Below are 23,624 nucleotides of genomic sequence, written 5' to 3'. Positions count from 1 at the left end.
CCTATTTGTCCGACCTCGTTCGCCTTACCTTTACAAGACCAATTTAGAATGCATCCAGCAACCCCGTCGTGCTTGGCCTGAGCAATCAATGATCATTTGCCACGTTCACGCTTTATCTGTTCTACTATAGAACCATGCAATTTCGGCTTTTGGTTAAACCCCAGACGAACAACAAACATCTGTTGCTGGCAATCGACCAGAGGGATTTGAGGACTCTACATCCTGCGTTTCTTTGACGTCCAGTCCATTTCTCAAAGGCTTCTTCAGTTTCATCAACCTCATCATGGCTGCGGATCGTTCCCCCTGGCGTGTACTCGGCAAAGCACTTGGGTTTGCCAACCGCGACCAGGAGCTCTGGTGGCTCAACACGTCTCCCTTCTTCAATAATCTTCTCAATCAATGTGGCTATGAGGTGCATGAACAATACCACTACCTGTGTTTCTACCATAAACACATTGTCCCTGTCCTGGGCTCCTTTATCCGCCCTGGAAACTCCCCAGACCACCTCAGCTGTTTCACTCCAGAAGGTTATCCCTTCGAATTGAGCGTGAACTTCCAAGAAGACCGGTCTATCCTTCGACTCGGTTGCGGACCCGTCGGTCCCTTCGCCGGCACGGAACACGACCCCCTGAACAAATTCATGACGCGCGAGCTGCTGGCAAAAGCTGCTCAGATTGACCCTGCAATCGACCTGCGGTGGTTTGATTACTTCGAGTCCCAGTTCATCCTGCCCACCGAGCAGGCAAGAACTGTCTCCGAGCATGTAGTCCGCCATGGACGGCAGACCAGCCAGCTTGCCTTTGACCTCAAGAACGGGGGTGTCGTCGCGAAGGCTTACGTCTTCGTCCTTCCCAAGTCGATCGCAACGGGCGTGCCGACTGTCACCTTGGCCCTCAACGCCATAGAGGGTCTGGCAGACGCGGACTTTGGATCCAGCCTGGCTCTCCTTCGAGAGTACCTGCTACCGGGACCTGACTCCGACGCTCCTCGCTCGGAAGTCATGCTCATAGGGGTCGACTGCGTGGAGCCCCAAAGCTCGCGCCTCAAGCTATACCTCGTCAACACGCACCTCTGTCTCGAGAACATGCGTGCCTTCTGGACTCTTGGCGGTCGCCTGAGCGACTCGACCACCATGAAAGGTTTGGAGATTGCCGAGAACCTGTGGAATCTGCTGGGGCTCAGCGACACCGTGTATGAAACGGTGGACGTGGACAAGTTGCCTTTGACATTCAACTACGAATTGAAAGAGAAAGAGCAGGCCCCAAAGCCGCAGCTGTATCTCCCTGTTCAAGGCAAGGGTGATGAGTTCGTGGCGGACGCTTTGACCGAGTTTTTCAAGTTTTTGGACTGGCAGGGATTTGCTTGTCGCTATAAGCAGGACTTGATCTCGAATTTGTAGGTGACCCCTGTCCCCTGTCTCCCACAGTGGTGCGTTCAGGAAATGAGAAGCTGACTACGATATAGTCCTTGCCGAGACCTCAAGGGATCGACTGCGGTTCAGCGCTGGATTGCCTTTTCTTTCACGGAACGGACGGGTGTTTATTTGACCATTTACTTTCATGCAATTGGTGGGGATGTAGGGCGTTTGTAGGAACAGTGCGTCAAATCGGTTGGATTGAACCTCGAGGCATCCGGCTGGCTTTCTGACTTTCCTGTTTATTCAAACCCTGGTCAGAGGGCCTCGGTCGGAATGACGAGTATTGTAGTTTGATCCAAAAGCCTGGATAGACAGGGCTTAACTCGAGGAATAGTCACCAAAGGAGTCGGTCCATAGCAAAATACAGGGAATCTCCAGGTTCACCTGCTCGCTTGTAGGGCTTAACTGACAAGGTGTGTACCACGCCAAGCCCGTATTCTACTCGAGGCGGACATTCGATGTCTAAATCGAGCTTGGGCTCAGGAGACAAGGGCTTTTGTTCAGGGGAAGCTTGTCGAAGAAATAGCTCCTGCTCGGAGGCAAGACCCATTCATTCCTTTTCGGCTTAAGCACGGTCCTTTCCTGTACTGTGTTCACGAGACACAGAATGAAGGCCACCGGTCGTTTTTAAAATCACTCCTCATACCAAAGATAATCCCCTCCCCCCCAGAATATATCGCGCTCACATTAGACGGGTGAACATCTCCGAGAAGCGCACTCTGGATCGAACATACCCGAGAACTCTCCGGCATGGCTGACGTCCCTGAAAATCACTCTACCTCAGACGGTTCTTCGAAGGTAGGCTTCCGGTATTCCTTTAAGTGCGCGTGTATCCTGTCAATGCTAACGCAGTCGAGCAGGATGTGGGAACTCCAAACTCAACCACACCTGCCGAAGAGTGAGTCCCCCCCCCCTCCCCTCCATAAAACTGCGAAGCCATCCGTATTCAGCCAGCTCTGTCCCTATCAGATACTACGGCAAAACCCCCTCCAGTCTCATGGATAAGATCTGGGGGACCTCCTTCCACGTATGTCGGCAGGTGCCCGGCGAGTCGTTCCGGGCGGCCATGACCCGCCACGAACACTACCTCGCACTGCGACTTGGCCTTAAACCCGGCCAGAGAGTGCTCGACGTAGGCTGTGGCATTGGGGGTCCCGCGCGGGAGATCGCACGGTTTGCTGAAGTAGAGGTCTGCGGGATCGATAGCTGCCTCGCGCATATCCAGCGAGCACAGGCACTCACAGAGCCGAGCAACCTGTCGCCGGGCCAGGCGCGCTTCCTAGTCCGCAACTTCACCGCGACAAATCTGCCCCAGGGCTCCTTTGATCGGGCGTATGCCATAGAAGCGACATGCTACGCACCGGACCTCACCGCCGTCTACGGGGAGGCATTTCGAGTGTTGAAACCGGGGGGCGTCTTCGCGGTGTACGAAGTAGCGCTGACGGAGCGGTATGACGACCAGTGTGCGGAGCATCGAGAGATCCTGCACCGCATGGAGAGTGTCGCTGGAAATCCGCACCTGAAGCCCACGGTGGAGGTCATGGCGGCGATGAAGGCAGTGGGATTCGAGCTGCTTTCGGCGGAAGATCTGGCAGACGCTCCCGGCAGCTTTCCGTGGTATCGGTTGATTGACGGCTCGTTCAAGCGGATGGGTGGGTTTGGGGAGACCCTGGCCGGTGGGTGTCTGGCGGCTTTCTATAAGACATTTTCTTCGCGCTGGGGGCGCGACTTGCTCAAGTATGGGGAGATGGTGGGCATTTTGGCGAACGGGAGACAAGGTCACGTAGAGGAGATGATTCAGGTGATGCAGGCGTATTGCATCGCCGGGGAGGAAAAGCTGGTGACTCCGATGTTTTTGATGGTAGGGAGGAAGCCAGAGGTCTGATGTGGTCAGCTTGCAGTACAAGATTCCTCTTGATGAAAGTATACCTTTGGCGTCATGAAGGTGGATAAGTTCTAGTGCAGCTCCTGGACCAATCGGGATAGGGTTAGGGCTGCACGTCCCCGCTCCATCACGTGGGGATCGGCGCTGAGTCAGCTCTGGTCGGATGAGCATGACTTCAGCTGCCGACGCCGCTTGTCCCTGTCAAGCTCGCAACGAAAGATCTGCCGCCCATTGTCCATTGGCATTCCCTCTCTGCTGCCACCGAAGCAATGCGAATGGTGCCTTTTACAACGTGAGGGCCGCCCAAAACCTACCGATTCGCCTGATCTCCATCCTCCCTGTATATGACCTCAATTGTGCGCATGAGCCACTGCACCACCGCCCGCGGAAAAACTTCGGCAGTCACATTGCAACTATCGCATTGAACCCGGCTGAACCATCCCCATGGCCTCTCCCTACCAGTCGTCAATCTCGTTCTCGCCGTCGGTTTCCGGCGCCGATGTGACGGCTGCCGGCGCGGCGGGCGCAGGCCCCTCACGGCCCATCTCCGAACTTCCGCAATCTCAAGTCGACGCGATCATCCGGACCAAACGAAAGGCGCGGGAGCCCAAGGCCTGTTACCCCTGCCATGCGCGAAAAGTCAAGTGCGACCGCAACCTTCCATGCGATGGATGCGTCAAGCGAGACCACGCCGATCTCTGTTCCTACGAGCGTCCCTCCAAGAAACGAATCATGACGGGCTCCGTCCCGCCGCCAGCCGGAACGACGTATAGCGACAGCCCCGTGGGGGGAGCGACGCCCGGTGGTGTGCCAGAGCAACTTGGAATGCCAGCACAGCCGGATGGTGGCGTCCGTCTGAAACAAGAACCTGGTACAACGCGATCCGCGCCTTCCGTGCCGTTGGGGCCCAGCGGCCGCGTGTCGGTGGCGCGCGAGGAGTGGGATAATGTGCGCACGCGGTTGAAGGAGATGGAGCAGACGATTAGCAACCTTCGCGTGGGACTGGAACGGGCCGAGGAAGGACAAGCGTCGAGTCTGGAGACCGGCAGCGTACAGAGCGCGGATGCAAGTAACCGATCCAAAGGCGCTTCCCCGGAGCGAGAGGGTATCCACGCGGCCAATACCCTGGGCGAGGGCACCGTTCATCTGGGGTCGCGGTCCGTCCTTGCATACATTCTCAACAACAAGTCTGGGTCCGACCAGTTACAAGCGCTTCTGGAAGGGGGGATCTTGCCAAAATTAGGACTCGATAATGAGTCGGCAACTTACCCGTTTGTCGATTTGTGGTCTTCAGATATGTCGACTTTTGACCTCAGTGCCGTTTGCAGTGCGCTTCCCGGTGATCAACAGTGTAAAGAGTCAGTTTCCCTGGTGTTGGATTTCCAAGATGACGTTTAAATTAATGTCGTTGCAGGTTCTTCTATTTTTACCGAGACATCGCCGGGGCCATCTATCCTGTGATCGAGGACACGGCACTTTTCGAAATGCATCTCAATGTTATGCTGCAAAATCGCGCGTCAATTGGTGGAACCTATAGGGCCGATGATGATCAAGCACAGAAGCCGTTTGGCGTCTCGATCGCATTCTTTGGTCTGCTGTTTGCCGTGCTCGCGTCGGGCTGTCAGTCTTCTGATCTGCCTGGAAAGGAGCGGGAGTTGACTTCCCAGGTCTACGGTAAGATATTTTAACGCCGCTACTGGCCTTTGCTAATTCATTAGTGTGCTGCTCTTATCAATGTCTTCGAATGACGAACTTTTTGTCGCAGCCGACAATAGAAGCCATCCAAACGCTCCTGGTCATTGGGAATGTACTGTCCTATAATATGAACCCCGGAATTTCTTATGTCCTGCTTGGTATGACTCTTCGAATGGGCTTGGCTCTGGGTCTTCACGTCGAGACGAGTCGCTTCTCGCCGGTGGAGCGATACCGCCGACGACATGTTTGGTATGCTCTATTGCACCACAAATGAATAAAATCTAACATTCCTAGGTGGTCCATGGCGTGGCAAGACAGCCACTTCTCTCTATCTTATGATCGACCATCCACGACCGCTGTCAGTCAACCGGATATCGCCTCTCGTGGAGACTCGCGACCCGGAGATCTCTCGTATTTCGAAACCCTCTGTCGGATCATCGCTCTCGCCTTAGAAGTTGTCCGTGGGCGGATGTTAAACTCTCACTCCCAGATGGGCTTCAAGACCATCCAGACATACAAAGAACGGATACAACAGATCATGGTGGAAGCGAAACCCTATTTGCGCGACCCCAAATACTGTGTCACACCAACGGAACATCTCGAACGTGTCGTACTAAAGCTGCACTCCTCCTACTTCTCCTCCGAGCTCTGCCGGCCAGCGCTCAAAGCTTCCCCTGATGCGCACGACCCGGCTAGTTCCAGTATGCGCTCCGACTGCGTCAGCAACCTGATGACGACGGTCGAAGCCTATATCGAGATGCATTCCGTCAGTTCGCATGCGTCGCGCTCCTGGATTGCGCTGCAGCGAGCCATCAGCTCGATCTTCTTGCTGGCTGTCACGGAAGAATCCAAGACCAACCCCCGGTTTTGGTCTCTCCTGCAACAGATCAAAATGATCATTGCTGAGCGCGCCAACACAGAATCAGTCGACTCGGCCCCTTCATCCGATAACAATGTCACGGCCTTTGGCACCACCGTCTCTGGCGCCCCGACTAGCGCGGGCACCAGTCCCGCCGCCTTCTCTGCCTCTCCTGCTTCGGCTGCTGTCGCCGTTGAGACACAAACCCAGTGGGCCAAACCCTTGACCAAGACCCTACGGGCTCTCGAGAAACTAGAAGCGGCGTTCAGTTCGCAGACCCATGTAGCCGCCAGCCATGGGTCACCAGCATACCTGAACCCCGGCTCAGCCGGCATGAGCTCTCTCGCTCCTCCAGTTCCCGCCGCCATGACACCCAGCATTGGATCCCTACCCCCTCCAACGCCCGAGAGCTCGACGAGTGGCGAATGGTCTATCCCCAATATCATGGACCGGGCCGCCGAATATATCCATCCACCTTTGTGGAGTTAGTGGGACCGTTAGGCGCATATGGACGGACGGCATGGCATCTCTTTCTTGTTTTCTTCTAATGACTTCTATGGTAGGATGGGTTGGGTTCGGTCTGGTTTGGTATGGTCTGGTCAATGGCAGGATTCCGGCTCTCCTTGGAGTACAGTATATATATCATTGTTTGAATATTAATCATCTACATTGCACTTGCCTCTACCTCAATCCCCACAGAATCTAAATCTAGAAATCAGTACGGAGTAGCAGGACCAACCTCCCCAATACACTCGCCAAACCCGACCCCTTCGCCCGCCCACCCAGCCATCCTCACCACGTCGCCATCGTGCAGAAACACCCTCTCCTCCCCATTATCAGAACTGAAATTCGAATTCAACCAAACAGCCCTCTTCCCACCCCCCGTTATCTCCAGTAAACAGCCATACTCCCCCTCGCTCGTCCCACTCACCGTCCCCGTGCCTAACAACTCGCCCGTCTGCACCGCACACCCGGAACTAGCCACATGCGCCAGCATCTGTCGCGGGCCCCAGAAGAGCGTGTTCGCATTGGACGTGCTCAGACGGGTTACTACCCCTTGCTCCTGGCCTTTATCATCATATCGTTGTTCTTGACCTCTCCCGACATTGGACCCTGATTCTGTCGACGTAGCTGTCCCTGTGCTTGTCGACGCCGACGCCGACGCGGGAGTAGGAGCAGGAGCAGGCCCAGAACCAGGAGTATGCAAAACCTCCACCGTCAACTCAACATGGTATGTGAATTTCCCCTCATCCTGCAAATGCGGCAGCAGCTGCGCGCGCGGGGCGGGACCGGCGGCGCGGAACGGAGCCAGGGCCTCGACGGTCACGATCCACGGCGAGATGCTGGTGGCGAAGGACTTGCCGTTCAATGGGCCGAGGGGGGTCATTTCGAGGGATTGGATGTCTCGGGCTTTTTATTTGATTTCATTGTTAGTGGTATGACGGTGTCAAGATCATGGGAATCGATCGGATTGAGGATAGCCGGGACTCTGTCTACATCCCAGAACGAACCCCAAGATAAGACAAAGGATAGAGGGAGGAAAAGAAAAGCTCACCACTCCAATCATTAAGCACCACCACCCCAAACACATGTTCCTCTGCGTCTTTCGCCATCAACCCCTGCTGCGGACTAACCGGCGCACCGACCACGATTCCCAGTTCGAGTTCGTAGTCGAGGGCCCTCGACGCAGCGTATATCACCTCTTTTACCTCCTTGTTCTTAACATCTCCAGAAGAATCAGTGGCAGCCTTGGACCGATCGTAAAAGTGCCCGCTCGGTCTCACGATCTTCGTCCCTGAGACCACGACGCTGCTGGCTCGTCCGGTGTAGCCGATTGGGAAGTGGAAAAAGCCCGGCGGGGGTGTTGGGTTGTTGAGGATTGCGCGGCCGGCGTTTTGGACGTGGTTGAGGCTGCAGGAGAAATCTGTCGGTTTATCAGGCAGTTTGTTAGTGTTGGTCTTGGGAATAGGGAGGAGGGGTACCTCATTATGAAATGAGAAGATGACAAGGACAGCAGGAAAAGAAGACGAACCTGTGAAATTCGGAATCTGAACCGGTAAATGCATCGTAACACTCTCTACACTCTCTGTACTAGATTCCGGAAAAGCAGCCACGCCTGACGAGAGTGCGGATTGTAGGATCTCGCGAACATGGTGGTGGACGCGTTTCGGCAGCGCGGAGAACCGGTTCAAGGATTGGTCGTCGAAGACGAGAGGCGGCAGGTCGACGATAGCAGAGAAGAAGCCGGCACGTTGGAGGTCGCCGAGGAAGATGACGGTGTTGTGCAGACGAGTTGCGCATTGGGGGAGGGAGTGTGTGGGAGACGAGGCGATGCCGTAGGGGAGGTTGTGGATTGAGAAGTGGTGGCTGTATTGGGGGGATGTCATTGTGGGTCTTTTGGTTTGGTCTGGGGCGGATTGGAGGGTGGATATAGGCGTATTTATTTTAGTTGAACATGGGGAAGGATATGATTGACCGGTGAGTTTATATCTTATAGTTGGATGGAGTCGGGATGGATGTCCACATCCCGATGGTTCGGAAGAGGCAGCTTTTACAGAGGGTGCATACGGAAGTGAAGCATGATCTGGTCAGTCATCATTCATTGAATCAAATCCCAAAAGATCCTGGGCTTGCCTATCACAAGACAGCCATATTCTATATACAAATTTATAAAATCCCCTGCGTACAACTTTCCAGATTCTGAGACGAATGCACAGGACAGAACGCCGTGTTCGGCAACCCAACTGCCTCATGGCCTTGACACTGACATCCACAGCCTTGCAGACTCAAAGGGCTTATAGGCGTTGCCGACTCCCCGGTTGACGGAGACTGAGCCACCGGCGAAGTCATGGATATCCCTGACGCTTGTGCTTGCGGGATCAGAACGAGAGCCTTGGTCCTCGAGGCCCCGGAACCCAGTGTTTGCATGATCTGTGGGAGCGACGACTCTTACAACTGTTAGCTATTTGTGTCAGGAAGCGGATGTTATACGGACAACGCACCGGTAGCGACATAATAGAACGCAGATGATGGATACTGCGCCTGGTCCCAAGATTCCGAAGGGAACGGAGCATTCAGCTCGGCCACCGAATAATTGCTGAGTGCCGGGGAAGACAGATCGGGGCTGACAAAACTCAACCCGGACTCATAAAAGCCATTTGCCATCGAGGGAGGCGACGAGTTGGCCGATTCGCCCTCTTTGATGGGTTCGTACATCGAAGACGGTGTCAAAGGTTGGGAGCAGATGACGGGTATCGCCCCGACGGAGCTGCTGCAGGTAGGACAAACTCCCGTCGGCGCGGGATAGTATGGGTCGAAATGAATTGCGTTTTCCGAAGGAGACGAGAGTGGTTTCCCCTCAGCTTCATATGGAGCAACAGGTTCCATGGGTGATGGGCCTGGGTTTGGGTATCCCCAGCCATTCAGACTGGCAGCAGCCCTCAGTTCGCTGGCGATGACACGCTCTTGGAGTTTGGCGATGCGGTCGCGGATTTTACGGCCTGCAGTGAACATCAACATTGTGAGCATGAAACAAGAGCCAGATCAAGATGGCTTACGGTGGTTTCGCTGTGAGAGCCTATTCTGTAGTCTCCGTCTCTCAACGGGGTCTTGTTTTTGACCCGAGTCATTTGTCCGTTCCTCTTTTATCGCTTGGCTTCTCATCTTCTAGTCAAGACGTTGACAGAATGTGCTCGTGCTTTGTTATTACGTCTCTCGTCCGAGTATGTATTTTTGCTTGAACTGATTCAAATGGAATAGATGTAAGGCTTGAAGATGGGATTGCAAAAGGGACACTCAGGCGTAATGACTGTTCCCACGTAGTAGGTCAGAGTCCACTAAATGTCAGAGCTTTTATAAAGGATCCGACACACTGTGGCTTATCTGATTCAAAGCAGGATCCGTGCTGAACCTTGCACCGCTCTTGCCATTCGCTTGTCAGCCTAGTAGCCACCGAGTTTACAAGGTTGCGCAGCAGATGCTACAGCATTCGATGGCAGACCTGATCGAGAAAGGATAGTCGGTATACGAACGGTATTGGAATATCCACGGGCCTGGGACTTGCTCGGGTTGTACTATCTCCCTCGCCGAGAAGTACTTCAACACAGTTGCGCCGATGAGGGACAACTGCTTCCGTGATCCGTGACTCCCGAAAGCCACGCGGCCGTGTATCATGTTGGAGTACAGTTCGGCCCTCGATTCTTCCCAGGTAGACGTCGCACAGCCAATTCATATGAGTGGCCATTGAGGCTCAGATGGATGTTTGCCGACGCAGGAAACTAATAAAAGAGATCAAATCAAGCATCGATCTGGCAGTCGCTCATTGTTGGGCTAATCTCGAAAGAGTGTCGTGGACTAGACAAGAGACCCCATGTATGTCGATCAAATCTCAATGCAATACCATAGGCTAGGTTTGTTTGATCGGTACTCTGGATCAAGCCCAACCAACCGCTGACCGACGACCAGACCATGATAGTTTCTTTTCTTCTTCCCAGCATGCACGGATGAAAATTGGGAATGTTAGTTTGAGCGCGACCGTGCCGCACTCCGCAAGGTCATCCGAGATGTGAAGTTTGTGCATCTGGAAAAGCAATTTATGATAACATTTCAGGTGTCGGATGTCCATGAGCTCCGTTCGGGGGGGGTTCCCGCTCTAGGAAGCCCCTGTACAATGGCAGCTGAAAATCACTCGTCCTCCATCGACCTCGATATCCGGGTGTTCCGTCCCAGGACGCCCAAATGTAGGCCAAGTTGGGAATTTCGGTCTGTCATGGACCAGGATCGATCGGGATGGTCTTCAATAACATGGCGAAGACAAGGCAGTAGGGCGTCTGATTGGCAGCGTCGATGAACTTTAATCGATGGAATGCTGCCATTATCCGCAGACAATTTGTCAGGTTAACTCCAGAATGACAGAAGTGGCTCCGAAAAGCGCACTCTGCTGGGTTCGTTGACCCTGTTCAAGCAGGGCACTCGACCAATCCCACAACAGCATGAATGGGATACTTGGGGACATCCTCCAATGGCAGCAGACGGAAAGGACTATTTTCTCGCTGTCTGTTTTGCAATTTGTCCGTGAGGGCCGCAGAATTCAAATGCCACGCACAAACACGTCACGAGCAAAAAAAGCGCTGGCCAAAGCTCTCAGCTAATGGATGATCCGCCCTCAGCGATCCGATGTGGCTCAAGGTTGGGATGGCAACTGGCCAGTCAGCCACCGCCAAGAGAGTGAAGCTGAGATGATGGACCGATGAACTCGGCGCGTATCGAGCGCAGCCCCTTGTGCGACCTGGCGGAGGACGGGAAGCGCAGCTGGCGAGGTGAAGGTGAAGGGAAGAAATCCGAGAGACGAAAGACGTCGGCGGGGATCCCGTGACCGCAAAGCCCTGAGGATGAATCCAGACTCATTCGAAAGACGCAGAAAAGCCTCGGGATTTGACAGAAACAGGCAGCAACTGCCTTCTCCGGATGCAGGCCGACAAGGGTCATCTCACCGACTCGCTTTGTTTCTATCGCAGCGGCTTCTGGACCCTGAACGAGGGACGCTACGGGTGAGACTACTCCCCATACTGTTAGATCCAGCGATCCTTCCATAATATCAGCAGCAATCCAGAGCCATACAGTAACAAAGATTAGAAATGGCCGAAATGACAGAAAATCTGCTCACTGGGACGTTGGCGCCAGGCAGCCGAATTCCCCGGGATCAAGGCGCGATGCATTTAACCCTAACTTTGACCTGTCTCCATGTCTCCTCTAGAGTACACCAAATACACCAAATACTACTAAATTTGGCAACGTCGTAGGTACTGCCATCTTGCTCAAGCACTATCCCAGCATCCCAGCATCCCACCTTCACGGTGCCCAATCCTAGCCGTCATGCAGGCCATCGTCGACTCGGTCCGCAATCTACTTCCCTACCATGTCCTTTGTTACGGATCTCTGTTCGGCACGGAGATCTACCAGGTAAATCTCCAGAGCTGCGATCTATTTCCGATCGGAAAACCAACTTTTCCCTCTGTCCAGAGCTTTGTCAACACCAAAATCTGCTACCAAGCTCTGCCAATGCGCGAGTTCATCGTGCTTCAGAACCGCGTGTTTCCCGCCTACTTCCGTTGTCAGGTCGGCTTGGCTCTGTTGACGGCCGTGACACGCCCTCCGTATAGCCTCGGCTCTTTTGCAAAGCACCCGTTGGATTCGATTCCGTTGGTCGTTGTGCTCTTCACGGGCCTTCTGAATTGGTTTGTCTACGGCCCTCGAACGTCCGGAACCGCTGTTGTCAGAAGGTCCCTGCAAGGTATGTGGCGTGTCGGTTTGAAATCGGCCTGTTTTGTTTGTTTCTATATTTTGATCAAATTTTTATTTTGTTTACTTCCATTTGCTTTTGTATTTTTGCCTCTCGTACCCATTCCATTCCATTCCACAAGAAAGATCCCCAGAAAAACAATGCCTAACCCACCGTCGTCGCACAGAAAAAGCGAACGACGAGAACAACCCCAACCCCACGGATCCAAGCAAGCTCCACCAGGTAAATCGCAGGTTCTCGCGTAACCACGCCATGTCGATCCATCTGAACGCCATCGCGCTGGTTGCGTCGATCTGGTACGCCTTCTCGCTGAGTTCGAGCATCACCAATGGTTTGTAACTATGGCGTGCAATGGTCGGATCTATTGGAAACACCGGGCTGTTTGGGCGGTGCTTGGGTCTTTTCTCTTTCTCTCCGCTCTGCTACTGGTACGTATTTGTCATTTTTGTCAATGTAATTAGCCTATTGGTGCATGATTTCTGGCCCTGGGGCTGGGGAGTGCAGGTGGCATGGGTGTTATTTTGATCTCCTGCGTTGGGTACATACATTTGTTTTCTGGTTGGGTGAGGACTTTGGGCTGATGGATTGGACTGTGTCTATGTGAAGGGTCTTGCATTGTAGTTGGTTGGGATGTATATACAATGGCATTTTTATGCGCGCATCTTTGCAGTGCTTGGTCTTTGGGGTTATGTCTATGCAGGGTGCCATATACCGGCTTATTGAAGCATTAGACCACAGTGTAGCCAGAAATTTTATACAGTCCAGTAAATTAGCCCTACAATTTCTTCGTCTGGCTGACCTACTATCTGAAAATGTATAGGTTTATTGCATGAAGCCTTGCAGAATACATATATTCCGACCAGGCTACATCATACCAAACTATTGATATATTATGTTGTTTATTCAAGTGTCTGTTAAATCTATGATATAGAAATTATTCCTCTGGTACCATAATAATTTCAACTGGGGATGGAAACAAACATAAATACTTGAGGCCAAGAAGCTGACGAGAACGCTTCCAACTGCTCCGGACCATATCTCCATACTGGCCTGAATTGCCCATGCATTCTAGAGATCGCGTTAACCCACTCTACTGCCACATTAGTCCATGAGAATTGAACTTGAGATCACTCAGAATACAAATTCTTGCTCGCCCCCATCAGCGTTCCTCCGGAGATAAAAAGCCGGCTAAACTCCAGGAGTAAGCCGATAGCATTATGTCCATCGGTCAGCTTGATGACCGCGCATCTCCTTTCTCTGTTATCTCCGGCTGGGCAAAGAGGTGGAATTCGTAACCTCAATAGCTACTTGCACTATAAATGCGCCCCTCGACCAGCAATTACGGATCTTGTCTAACTTGCATCTCTACAGTTGTCTACTCGTTTATCCCAGCTACCACCATACAATGCCTCGTGTTTGGTTTATCACCGGAAGCTCTCGCGGCCTTGGACGCTCTATAGTCGAGGCGGCGCTCGAATCCGGAGACTCCGTCATTGCCACGGCTCGCAAGCCCGAGCAACTGACCGATCTGGTCGATAAATACGGCCCCCAGAAAGTCCTCCCGCTGGCCCTCGACGTGACCAACAACGAGCAAGTCATTCAAGCTGTCCATGCTGGACACCAGAAGTTCGGCCGGATCGACATCGTCATCAACAATGCCGGATACGCCAACACCACCGCAGTCGAAGATATCGACATCAACGATTTCCGCGCACAAGTCGACGCCAACTTCTTCGGGGTCGTGTACGTCTCCAAGGCGGTGCTGCCGATCCTCCGCCAGCAGGGCTCGGGGCATATCTTCCAGGTCTCGTCTCTGGGTGGACGTCTCGCGTCACCCGGGCTCTCGGCCTACCAGTCTGCGAAATGGGCCGTGGGTGGTTTCTCAACGGCCCTGGCTCAGGAGGTCGCGCCTTTCGGAGTCAAGATCACAGTGCTGGAACCGGGTGGTATCAAGACGGACTGGGCGGGCTCGTCCATGGCGATTCCGCCGGTCAGCGAGCCTTATCAGAGTACCGTGGGGGCATTCGCCGAGTTCCTACGCAAATCGCCAGGCATTGAGCTGTCCTTGCCTGGTCGAGTTGCGGCCATCATTTTGAAGATCGTCGAGCTGGAGGAGCCTCCTTTGCGTCTGCTGATCGGTCCCGATGCCGTGGAATACGCTGGCCAGGTGGCGCAGGGTCTGGCAGCGTCGGATGAGAAGTGGCGGGATGTGAGCCTTTCTTCGACTTAGATGGAATTTCTGCTTGCGATGTATTTATCTGGAGCAATCAGTGTTAGTTATGTAGTACTGAAGATGAATGTAAAGATAATGTGAACGCGATGAGATGAGAAGTGTAGAAGTAGAAGTAGAAGTAGAAGTAGAAGAGAAGAGAAGAGTAGAAAGAAAAAGGCGGAGACGCACGGGCCACGACGCGCCGGGAATTCCAGCCCAAGAAGACCGTCGGCCTTCTCTTCCTCCTCGTTTCTTCCCTCGTCCCTCCTTGCGCCTCGGACGTCGCAGTCTCCGAGGTTTCTGAATTATTCCTATCAGTCCATACTGCGTATCAGGAAGCTCATCTGCGTCCGCCCTCGCAAACGCCGTCGGAAAGGAGCCGCTCTCCTTGTTTGTTTATTCCGCGCCACCTCCGTCGCCCCTCCCTCATGCCTCTGCGAAACCGTGGCTGCCAACACTCCCTACATTCAATCCCCTCGTTCATCTTGAAGTACACTCGCAATTGAGCAAAATGGATCGGTTCCTGCGCAACTGGCGGCAGGACGCATTGAATCGAGGCCAGTTCGACTCGGCCGTCTACATCGGGGACAAAGTCTTTGCGTTGACCAGTGAGACCATTCTCTCGCCGTGTTCCCTGCCAGATCTATTCTAACGATGAACACTCGATAGACAGTGACTCCGATGCATTCTGGCTCGCCCAGGTCCATTTTTCGAATACCAACTACACGCGAGCCTTGGCCCTTTTGACCCGCAAAGACCTGATCACCCGCAGCGCCGCCTGCCGATACCTGGCCGCGCATTGCTACATCAAACAGAATCACTTCGAACAAGCACTCTCGGTGCTCGGCGATCATAATCCGACTCATCTCTTCCGCAGTAAGAACAGCCGTCGCAAAATCCAACACCTGAACGGGCGCAGCCGTGTCAACCTGCGAAATGGGAAAGCCGCTGCGATGTCGCACATGGACCCGAGTGAGGATCGGGAACGGGACGAATACAACAATGTTCGATTTGAGGCGGCCATGTGCTACCTGCGAGGGCTGTGCTTTGCGAAGCAGAATGCCTTTGACCGCGCCCGCGACTGCTACAAGGACGCGGTGCGCATCGACGTGCAATGCTTCGAGGCTTTCGACCAACTAATGAAAAACTCGCTCATGTCGCCGGCAGAGGAGCTGGAATTCTTGGAATCGCTGGACTTTGACTCGGTTGGCTGCCCGGATGCGTCAATTGCACAGGAGGCGGCCCATTTCACCAAGATGCTGTACACGACGCGATTGTCGAAATACTCGTCTCCCTCGATTCTATCCGACGCGACGGAAACTCTGTCGACACATTACAACCTCGCCGACAATCCCGATATTCTCCTTTCCCGGGCCGAGGCCCTATACACGCAATGCCGTTTCGCAGAGGCTCTGGAGCTGACCTCCTCGATTTTGTCCAACTCGCAATCTTCCACGGCGCTGACCACGGCCACCGCCCCCCATCTGTCCGCCCAGAACCACCTGGGACACGCACCGGCGGTGTACCCATTGCATTTGGCGTGTCTATATGAAACCGGTGCTACGAACTCGCTCTTCCTCTTGTCGCACACGCTGGCGGACCACGCTCCGGAAGAGTCCTACACCTACCTAGCCATCGGAGTCTATTACTTGTCGGTTTCCAAGGTCGCTGAGGCACGCCGGTTCTTCTCGAAAGCGTCGCTGTTAGATCCGCACTCCGCACCTGCATGGATCGGATTTGCTCATACCTTCGCTGCCGAGGGGGAGCATGATCAGGCCATCGCTGCATACAGCACGGCGGCCCGACTCTTCCAGGGCAGTCACCTGCCACAGCTCTTCCTTGGCATGCAGCATTTGGCGCTGAACAACATGTCGCTTGCTCACGAATATCTGTCTGCTGCCTACGCCATGTCGACCGGGGCCGCATCCGGCTCTGTCACCACGATCCCCGCCCTGCCGTCACCCGAGGGACACTCCTTGGGCGGTGACCCTTTGGTTCTCAACGAGCTTGGCGTTGTTCTATACCATCAAAATCAATTGGAAGGCGCCGTGGAGCTTTTCCGACAGGCCCTCGCCCTGGCCGGGTCGCTTCACTGCGAGCCAGGTGCATGGGTGGCTACGCGGGCCAACATGGGCCATGCATTACGTCGGATTGGTCGGTTTGCGGAGTCTTTGAGCGAGTTTGACGAATGTCTCCGGATTGGCGCCGCCGGCGCCAGCATCGGATACAGTCCGTTCCTGGGAGGCAGCGGTGGACATGCGTCTGGCGTTTCGGCCTCGGGGGTTGGGGGCTACGAAGATCGTGGTCTTATCGGATCCCTCCACACCGCGCGCGGTCTTGTACTCCTAGAGCTGGGTCGGACAATGGAGGCCGTCACGGCGCTCCACGAAGCTGTGCGCGTTCTAGGCGCAAGCGGCGGCGGCGACGCTGCCGGGGGCGCCGGGATCGCCGGCACGCTCCTCTCTCGTGCTCTCGAGATCTGGGCTCTAGAGGGCCACGGCAACGACTCGACGCCCGAAAGCGGTCGGTCTGGATCGAGTCGAAGTTCCGCGCGCGCCGCACGAGACAAAGGAAAAGGCAAATCCTCCCGGCGGCGGGCGCCCCCCGAGGAGTCCTACGCCGAGGAATGGACCGACGATGTCCCTCAGGTTGAGCACTCGCAGACCAATACCGCGACCGGCGAATCCGCAACGCTGGAGAAAGTTGAAATGGAGCTAGACGACGAGGCAGACGGGCTCCTCCGTCAGGCGATGGGTCGCACGCGCGACGGACACGGACACAGTCGAAGGCCCGGCCGGAGTCCGGAATTCGACCTCGATCTAGATGATACCCCGGCCGGCGCAGCAGGACGACATCGCGGATCTCGCACGGTGCGAAGTAACGCGAGATCGTGATGTGATTGGGCGATTTGAGTTGGGTTGGGTTCTCTGCAGGGCGTTTGGATGTCTGACTGATACCCCTGGATCTGGAAGGTTCATTCTTTTGAAAAGCATGGCTGGCGTCGATTATTGATTAGCTCGAGACGTGATATGAACATCTTTACACCGCATATTCATGTTGATTTATCCTAGTACCTTCCATTGGTAGGTTAGGAATGCAGTTCGGGACCTCGCATATACTCCCCCTTCTACTCTCCCTCTCCTCCAGTCTACAAATCCCTCCTCCTAAAATCCCTAACCCTAACCCCCCTCTCCCACAACTCATCCATCTCCTCCAACGTCCTTCCCCTCCCCTCCGGCACACAAAACCACGTAAACAAAACCGCCCCAAGCGCACACCCCGCAAATATAAACCCCACTTTACTCCCCAGCCGAGCCGGCTCGTACAGGAGATACGGCACGGCAAACGACACCCCGAACTGGATGACGACGTTGAACAGCGTCCCCGTCGTGTAGGTGACGTCGCGCAGTCGGGAGGTCGGGGTTTCGGCGGCGACGACGTGCGAGAGAGGGGCCCAGCCCAGGGAGTAGCCGGCGCCGAAGACGGTCACGGTTGCGGTTATTACGGCTTTGATGGTTCCGGATGGCGTGGAGAGGGTGCCGAGGCTGCCCATTATGAGGCGGGAAGTGAGTTGGGTGAGGGAGCCGAGGAGCATGAGGGGGCTGTGGGTTGGGGTCGAGGTTAATTAGTTGTGGTATGGGTAGTGGTGGAGGATGTCTAGTCTGGGATGTTGTTTTGTAAAGTAGGCGCAGGGGAGGGAAAGTAAGCGTACACTCTACCCACACGATCCACTAACCCCATCGTCACCAGCACCACGACGATATTAATTCCCGAGTTGATACAAGACATGCTGAACGGGTTCACGGCGCCCAAGGACTGAATGAAGATGGGGCCGTAGTGGCTGACGAAGTTCTGCCCCGTCAGCTGCATGAAGACATTCGTGCCGATCGTGATCATCGTGCGCTGCAGGTTCCAGCCCTGAAAGATCTCCTTGATCTGCCAGTCGTTCTCGGGTGTTTTGGTCGCGGCCAGGGCGTTTTGCAGCTGCTGGAATTCGTGCTCGATTTGCTCGGCGGAGAAGCGGCCTCGGCGAAGGGATTGGAGGGCTTGTTGGGCTTTTTCGGGCTGGGAGTTCAGCATGAGGAGGCGAGGGGACTAGATTATTTGATTAGTTTGCCTGGGGGGGCTGGTTTGACGGGGATGTAGGGCTCACCTCCGGCATGAACCATACCGAACATGCTACGATACTGGGGATGATGTAGAGTAGTCCTAACGGGATCTTCCAGGACGCGTCGCCTTTGAGATCGCTTGTTCCGCGACAAATGATGGACATGAGCAGCTGGCCGACCTGTTATCATATCGCTGTTAGCCAACCTTTTTTCACGACATTGTAAGAACAGAGGAAGAACAAACCAACAGCCCAGCCTGATACGTTCCCACGACGAACCCACGCACCTGCGCAGGTACAATCTCCGACTGAAAGACCGGAACGACGGCCAGCTCCATGCCGATGTAAACGTACGCCACGATGCGACCCGCCAGCATTTGCGCCTTGCTCTGCGCCGTGACGAGGATAGTAGCGCCGACCAGTGCCCAGAGACACATGACGAACATGCTCATGCGACGACCGAATCGTCGACTGACGAACCCGCCACACGCCAGGCCCACTGCGAACCCTATGTACGGCAAGCTGTTGAGCAGCGAGAGATAGGTGGGATTGAGCGCGTAGGCGTCTGTATCGGGATTGTACTCGCCAAACTTCTGCGTGAAGACACCCATTGCTTGCGTGTTGCTAAAGGCGCCTTGGTCCATGCCGAAGTTTACTTGGGATAGGGCGATGAGGGAGCAGGAGAAGAGGAGACGGGGGTTGAAGGAGGAGACGATGCGATTGTTTTGGATCACCATGGTATAGTTCTCTGGGATGGTTCAAGAAGACATGTGGAACTATGGCGTTGCTTAGGAAAAGCGAGTCGAGGAGGATGTCTGAGCGTTGGGCTGCATTGCATTTATAGTCCAGAGCCATCCTGTCGAGCTGTGATTATTTCTGAGCCTTCGCCAATGTCAGTTACTACCGTCTAGTAGCTGGAGGTATCAATCCAAGTCGTAGTGTACTCACTTTAGGTGCGGATGGCGCAATCCAACCATCGGGGAGCAACCACTTCTCTCCCCGATGCATCCACAGTACATCGCGACGATCCTCCACCTTCATCTTAAATACCAAGCAACCCCGGCGCAAAGAAGGTACCATTGCGCAATTCCTTAAAATCATCGCATATTATTCCCTGTGCAAAATGACCCGTCCTAACTTCCTGATCATCGTCGCTGACGACCTCGGATACAGCGACATTGGCCCCTTCGGCTCGGAAATCGACACTCCAGCCCTTGATTTCCTCGCAAAGACAGGGACTTGTCTCACCAATTTCCACACAGCGTCGGCTTGCTCGCCTACCCGGTCGATGCTGTTCTCCGGCACAGACAATCACATTGCCGGGCTGGGCCAGATGGCAGAACATATGGGGAACTCGCGCATCTATCAGAATCGCCCGGGGTATGAAGGATACTTGAATTTCCGCGTGGCCGCACTGTCGGAAGTATTGCAGGACGGGGGATATTTCACGACGATGTCGGGAAAGTGGTCTGTCTGCTCTTAATTAAATCTTCGCTAGCTAGTGTCTGCGAGGCTGATGTATTTATACCATGCATGCAGGCATCTCGGTCTCTCCCAAGACACTTCTCCCAGCGCCCGTGGCTTCGAGAAAAATCTCTCCTTCTTGCCAGGATGCGGCAACCACTTCAACTACGAGCCACAACTCGAGCACGCAGCCGACGGCATCCTCGCGCCCATGCAGTCGCGCGATTTCTGGATGCAAGACGACGCCTTCATCGATCGGACCACCGACCTGCCCGAGCCGTTCTACTCAACCACCACCTTCACAGACCGCCTATTAGACTCGCTCCGAGGACGTGACGAGAGCGACCACAGGCCTTTTTTCGCCTACCCGCCTTTCACGGCACCCCATTGGCCCTTGCAGGCACCACGCGACATCATCGACAAGTATCGCGGCAAGTATGATGCCGGACCGGGTGCTCTTCGACGACAAAGACTGCAGGAACTGGTCCGACTGGGTCGTGTGGATAAAAGTGTCCTAGACGCCCAGCCCCAGGAGCTGAATCAGGAGTGGGAGTCACTCAGTGCGAGCGAGCGGGCCTCGTCGTCACGCAAAATGGAGATCTTCGCTGCAATGGTGGACCTGATTGACATGAACATTCAGCGTGTCATCGACCACCTAGCATCGACGAACGAGCTTGACAATACATTCGTGCTCTTCATGTCCGACAATGGTGCCGAGGGCGCAATGCTAGAAGCTCTGCCAGTCATGGGCCCCTCGGGAACCCTAGCTTCCATAATCGACAAGTATTACGACAATTCACTCCCCAACATGGGAAACGCGGACTCTTTTGTCTGGTACGGACCGGGATGGGCAAGCGCGGCGATGGCGCCCTCGAGAGGTTTCAAGACGTGGATTACGGAAGGCGGCATACGGTGTCCATGTGTGGTGCGGCATCCGCCATTGTTTGGAACAAAGTCTGGATCTGAGGCAGGGGTAGGGAAGCAGACGAACTCGTTTGCCACGGTCATGGATATCTTCCCAACGATGTTGGAACTGGCAGGTGTGAATTTACCGGGGGCGTCGTTTCGAGGGAGGGAAGTGGTTCCTGTGCGAGGCTCCTCGTGGGTTCCGCATCTGTCAGGTGAGAAGGCCGACTTCCATGAGGGCGAAGAAGGCGAAGGTTATATCACGGGCTGGGAGCTGTTTGGACTGCGTGCCATTCGCCAAGGGGCGTGGAAGGCATTGTATATGGCTCCCCCGCGCGGCAAGGACCGATGGGAATTGTACAATGTGGAACGGGATCCTGGAGAGCTGGAGGACTGCACGGAGACGGAACCGGAGATCCTGCAGAGGTTGATTGAGCACTGGGAGGTCTATTATGCGGAGACTGGGATGTTTGATCCTGGCCAGGAGTTTCCGATTACGAAATGCTGAGGACATTTCGTAGCCGTAGAGCAGACGAGAAGTGAGATTCGAATATAAAGCCATTATGTTGTGATTCGAGAGACACGATCCAGAATTCCCTCGAGGATGATTCTCATTCTCTCTACATCTTTTGATTCGTCCTCCCACTTCCGCAACGTTTTCAGTGACAGTTTGACCAGGCCAATCCAATCATCCGGAGGCTGCAAATATAGCGCCGGAGCTGCTCCATCCCCAAAACGCCCAACCACGACAACCAGGATCAGAAGGGCCGCTTTAAACGAGGCGCGTAGGATAAACCAGGTTCCTCCGTGCCGGAAGTGAGCAGAATAATGAGGGATCAAAACGGCGCAAAAGTCAATACCTTGTTGGGCTAGAGACAACATCTCCTGTACTTCTTCACTTGATTTGGCGTCCAATAGACTCGGGTGATGGAGGATAACGTAGACCAACGGTCGGCAAATTTTCTCCCGCGATGAAAGATATCGGCCATGTAGAAAGAAAGACAAGTCGTTTGTTGGCGGCGAGGTAGGCCGAATAGGCGGTGGAAGGTGGGCAAACCTGGCTGAATTAACAGGTTTCAAGGGCTTTGAGGAATCCAACTCACCACAGCGATATCTGCTCGTCGCTATCCTTGCATTGTCGCACTAACCGGGTGAAGTTCGATGGCCACCTCCGAGGGCCACCCTGGTAAAGCAAGACGACAATGCTGTCAAATATCCGTCGAAATGATATTTCCGCGAGATAGAAAAACCAGCCTCTTTCTTCCTCGATCTTTGCTGATATGTCGGAAGCTTCACCCTGTCCAGCTTCATCGATGGTAGATGAACTCGCTGCGGGTGTAGATTGATTGAAAGGAGGCATGGGAAATGGGTCTGGATATCTGCAGTCTTCGAGGCCGGATGATCCTAACGGGACCTCCAGTTGGAATTCCCTTGTGTGCCAGAGTAAGTCAGCTAAGCAATCTACAAGCCGAGTAGATATGGATACCTTTCGGCTCTAATCAATGACCAGTATAGTCTCTGCTCCAGATGCCGGTCGACACTGTCCAACGAGGCTTGTCTTGAAGATAAACGGACTTTCAAGCGGGACGACGCCTGTTGGATACAGAACCAGGCCTGTAACGGCCGAATGGCGTGTTTCTCATATATAGACGCCAGAAAGAGGCATTGGATGTCAACCAGGGAAGTATGCAGCATTCCAAGCCGCTTCTTGGCCTCATTAAAATAAGCTTCGGCCACATGCTTCTCGGGTGGCGGACACGCGTCCGGCTCATCTAAGATAAACTTGTTTTGAGAAGGGATACTCAGGTGGGACAAAGCGCAGGCCAGTAACTGAAGACTTGAATTTATTAATATGTCAGATACGATGTCATGGAGATAACTAACCACAAGACATGATGGTGCATCCCAACCAGGTCCGCCTTTTGTTACCTGATGCGCAAATCGTTTGAGATCTTCGGCGTCAACGATTGGATTCCGGCGATTGGCTGAAGACAGGAACGCGATGCATGGTCCGACAAAATCTCCATCCAAGCAGTCGAAGTGGCTTTCTAAATCCCTTTTGTTGTTTTTCTCCTGCGATTCAAGCAAGATAGAGTGGATGGAGGAGTCAGCCTCCGTCACAATCCCCTTGAAAACCGGCCATTTCAGGATCGCTTCCGGCGCACAGAAGAACAATTGAGAATATTCGGGCATCTCGTTCGGCGCGATATCCGCTAGAAACGACCTGGAATCCGCGTCGGAATGACCATACTGAGTGTTCTTCTCCAGTAGAGTCGTGATGTGGCTCAATTGTTGCAAAATTTCCTTACTCGTCGGATCAATCCTGACAGAACTATAAGATGCGCCCCACAGTCAAAAAATCAGACACAACTTACTCAGGATGTGCTGGAAGCGTATCGGGATATACACAGTGGGCCTGGCGCTCAACACAGAATCCGCAGACTGGCCGGGCATTGTCACATCTCGTCTTGCGTGCTCGACAGGCATGACAAGCAGTTGTCCCGCGAGATCGTTTGGAATGCCTGGAATTGGAGTGGTCTAGAAGACTCCGTTTGACCATGATCGGGGAGTATCGGGGAGATAAATGAGGGGGAAGTGTGAGATCGAAGACAAGAGGGAAGGAAAAGAAAGGAAAGGAAGGACTCCGCGAGTGGAAGATGCCATCTTGTGGGGAAAAGGCGTGACCACTCCACTTTCATTTATTTTCTGCCACCACTATATACTCCTACTTCTACTCTAGCATCAATCTATAATCTATCCATATGCTTTCACAGTTT

General features: G+C 54.1%; 11 protein-coding genes across 11 annotated transcripts; 7 read left to right on the top strand and 4 right to left on the bottom strand.

The window, feature by feature from the left end:
• Nucleotides 1–283: 283 nt before the first annotated feature.
• P170DRAFT_444111 (putative dimethylallyl tryptophan synthase) lies at nucleotides 284–1,591 on the top strand (the record flags this gene model as incomplete). Its single annotated transcript, XM_024850608.1, has 2 exons — nucleotides 284–1,395; nucleotides 1,465–1,591. The coding sequence occupies 2 exons, from the start codon at nucleotides 284–286 to the stop codon at nucleotides 1,589–1,591; spliced, it is 1,239 nt and encodes a 412-aa protein (XP_024707330.1).
• Nucleotides 1,592–2,287: 696 nt separating this feature from the next.
• On the top strand, nucleotides 2,288–3,341 carry P170DRAFT_433905 (S-adenosyl-L-methionine-dependent methyltransferase). Its single transcript, XM_024848603.1, has one exon. It carries the CDS (start codon nucleotides 2,415–2,417, stop codon nucleotides 3,300–3,302), a length of 888 nt encoding a protein of 295 aa, XP_024707329.1. The 5' UTR covers nucleotides 2,288–2,414; the 3' UTR covers nucleotides 3,303–3,341.
• A 175-nt stretch (nucleotides 3,342–3,516) lies between these two features.
• P170DRAFT_377464 (putative C6 transcription factor) lies at nucleotides 3,517–6,529 on the top strand. The gene is made up of 4 exons (XM_024845400.1): nucleotides 3,517–4,660; nucleotides 4,717–4,976; nucleotides 5,021–5,246; nucleotides 5,292–6,529. Exons 1-4 carry the CDS (start codon nucleotides 3,747–3,749, stop codon nucleotides 6,343–6,345), a joined length of 2,454 nt encoding a protein of 817 aa, XP_024707328.1. The 5' UTR covers nucleotides 3,517–3,746; the 3' UTR covers nucleotides 6,346–6,529.
• A 42-nt stretch (nucleotides 6,530–6,571) lies between these two features.
• On the bottom strand, nucleotides 6,572–8,243 carry P170DRAFT_506921 (fumarylacetoacetate hydrolase family protein; the record flags this gene model as incomplete). Its single annotated transcript, XM_024854426.1, has 3 exons — nucleotides 6,572–7,266; nucleotides 7,412–7,780; nucleotides 7,889–8,243. 3 exons carry the CDS (start codon nucleotides 8,241–8,243, stop codon nucleotides 6,572–6,574), a joined length of 1,419 nt encoding a protein of 472 aa, XP_024707327.1.
• A 217-nt stretch (nucleotides 8,244–8,460) lies between these two features.
• xanC (transcription factor xanC) lies at nucleotides 8,461–9,677 on the bottom strand. Its single transcript, XM_024855452.1, has 3 exons — nucleotides 9,414–9,677; nucleotides 8,859–9,356; nucleotides 8,461–8,804 (listed from the first exon to the last, which is right to left on the bottom strand). Exons 1-3 carry the CDS (start codon nucleotides 9,517–9,519, stop codon nucleotides 8,524–8,526), a joined length of 885 nt encoding a protein of 294 aa, XP_024707326.1. The 5' UTR covers nucleotides 9,520–9,677; the 3' UTR covers nucleotides 8,461–8,523.
• A 1,952-nt stretch (nucleotides 9,678–11,629) lies between these two features.
• On the top strand, nucleotides 11,630–12,849 carry P170DRAFT_506919 (DUF4149 domain-containing protein). The gene is made up of 3 exons (XM_024854425.1): nucleotides 11,630–11,817; nucleotides 11,878–12,148; nucleotides 12,324–12,849. Exons 1-3 carry the CDS (start codon nucleotides 11,731–11,733, stop codon nucleotides 12,494–12,496), a joined length of 531 nt encoding a protein of 176 aa, XP_024707325.1. The 5' UTR covers nucleotides 11,630–11,730; the 3' UTR covers nucleotides 12,497–12,849.
• A 682-nt stretch (nucleotides 12,850–13,531) lies between these two features.
• On the top strand, nucleotides 13,532–14,472 carry P170DRAFT_433902 (NAD(P)-binding protein). The gene has a single exon (XM_024848602.1). It carries the CDS (start codon nucleotides 13,563–13,565, stop codon nucleotides 14,385–14,387), a length of 825 nt encoding a protein of 274 aa, XP_024707324.1. The 5' UTR covers nucleotides 13,532–13,562; the 3' UTR covers nucleotides 14,388–14,472.
• Nucleotides 14,473–14,639: 167 nt separating this feature from the next.
• Nucleotides 14,640–17,462, top strand: P170DRAFT_401838 (anaphase promoting complex subunit CDC16). The gene is made up of 2 exons (XM_024846393.1): nucleotides 14,640–14,977; nucleotides 15,039–17,462. Exons 1-2 carry the CDS (start codon nucleotides 14,881–14,883, stop codon nucleotides 17,261–17,263), a joined length of 2,322 nt encoding a protein of 773 aa, XP_024707323.1. The 5' UTR covers nucleotides 14,640–14,880; the 3' UTR covers nucleotides 17,264–17,462.
• Nucleotides 17,463–17,517: 55 nt separating this feature from the next.
• P170DRAFT_401834 (general substrate transporter) lies at nucleotides 17,518–19,214 on the bottom strand (the record flags this gene model as incomplete). Its single annotated transcript, XM_024846392.1, has 4 exons — nucleotides 17,518–17,971; nucleotides 18,082–18,464; nucleotides 18,523–18,657; nucleotides 18,723–19,214. The coding sequence occupies 4 exons, from the start codon at nucleotides 19,212–19,214 to the stop codon at nucleotides 17,518–17,520; spliced, it is 1,464 nt and encodes a 487-aa protein (XP_024707322.1).
• Nucleotides 19,215–19,600: 386 nt separating this feature from the next.
• P170DRAFT_401833 (arylsulfatase) lies at nucleotides 19,601–21,355 on the top strand (the record flags this gene model as incomplete). Its single annotated transcript, XM_024846391.1, has 2 exons — nucleotides 19,601–19,944; nucleotides 20,017–21,355. The coding sequence occupies 2 exons, from the start codon at nucleotides 19,601–19,603 to the stop codon at nucleotides 21,353–21,355; spliced, it is 1,683 nt and encodes a 560-aa protein (XP_024707321.1).
• Nucleotides 21,356–21,408: 53 nt separating this feature from the next.
• On the bottom strand, nucleotides 21,409–23,407 carry P170DRAFT_471931 (uncharacterized protein; the record flags this gene model as incomplete). Its single annotated transcript, XM_024852888.1, has 5 exons — nucleotides 21,409–21,904; nucleotides 21,951–22,277; nucleotides 22,334–22,677; nucleotides 22,777–23,170; nucleotides 23,223–23,407. 5 exons carry the CDS (start codon nucleotides 23,405–23,407, stop codon nucleotides 21,409–21,411), a joined length of 1,746 nt encoding a protein of 581 aa, XP_024707320.1.
• Nucleotides 23,408–23,624: the final 217 nt, after the last annotated feature.

This window comes from Aspergillus steynii (genome assembly GCF_002849105.1).
Source record: "Aspergillus steynii IBT 23096 chromosome Unknown P170scaffold_2, whole genome shotgun sequence".
Taxonomy (NCBI): Eukaryota; Fungi; Ascomycota; class Eurotiomycetes; order Eurotiales; family Aspergillaceae; genus Aspergillus; species Aspergillus steynii.
This window is presented reverse-complemented; position numbering and strand designations above follow the sequence as displayed.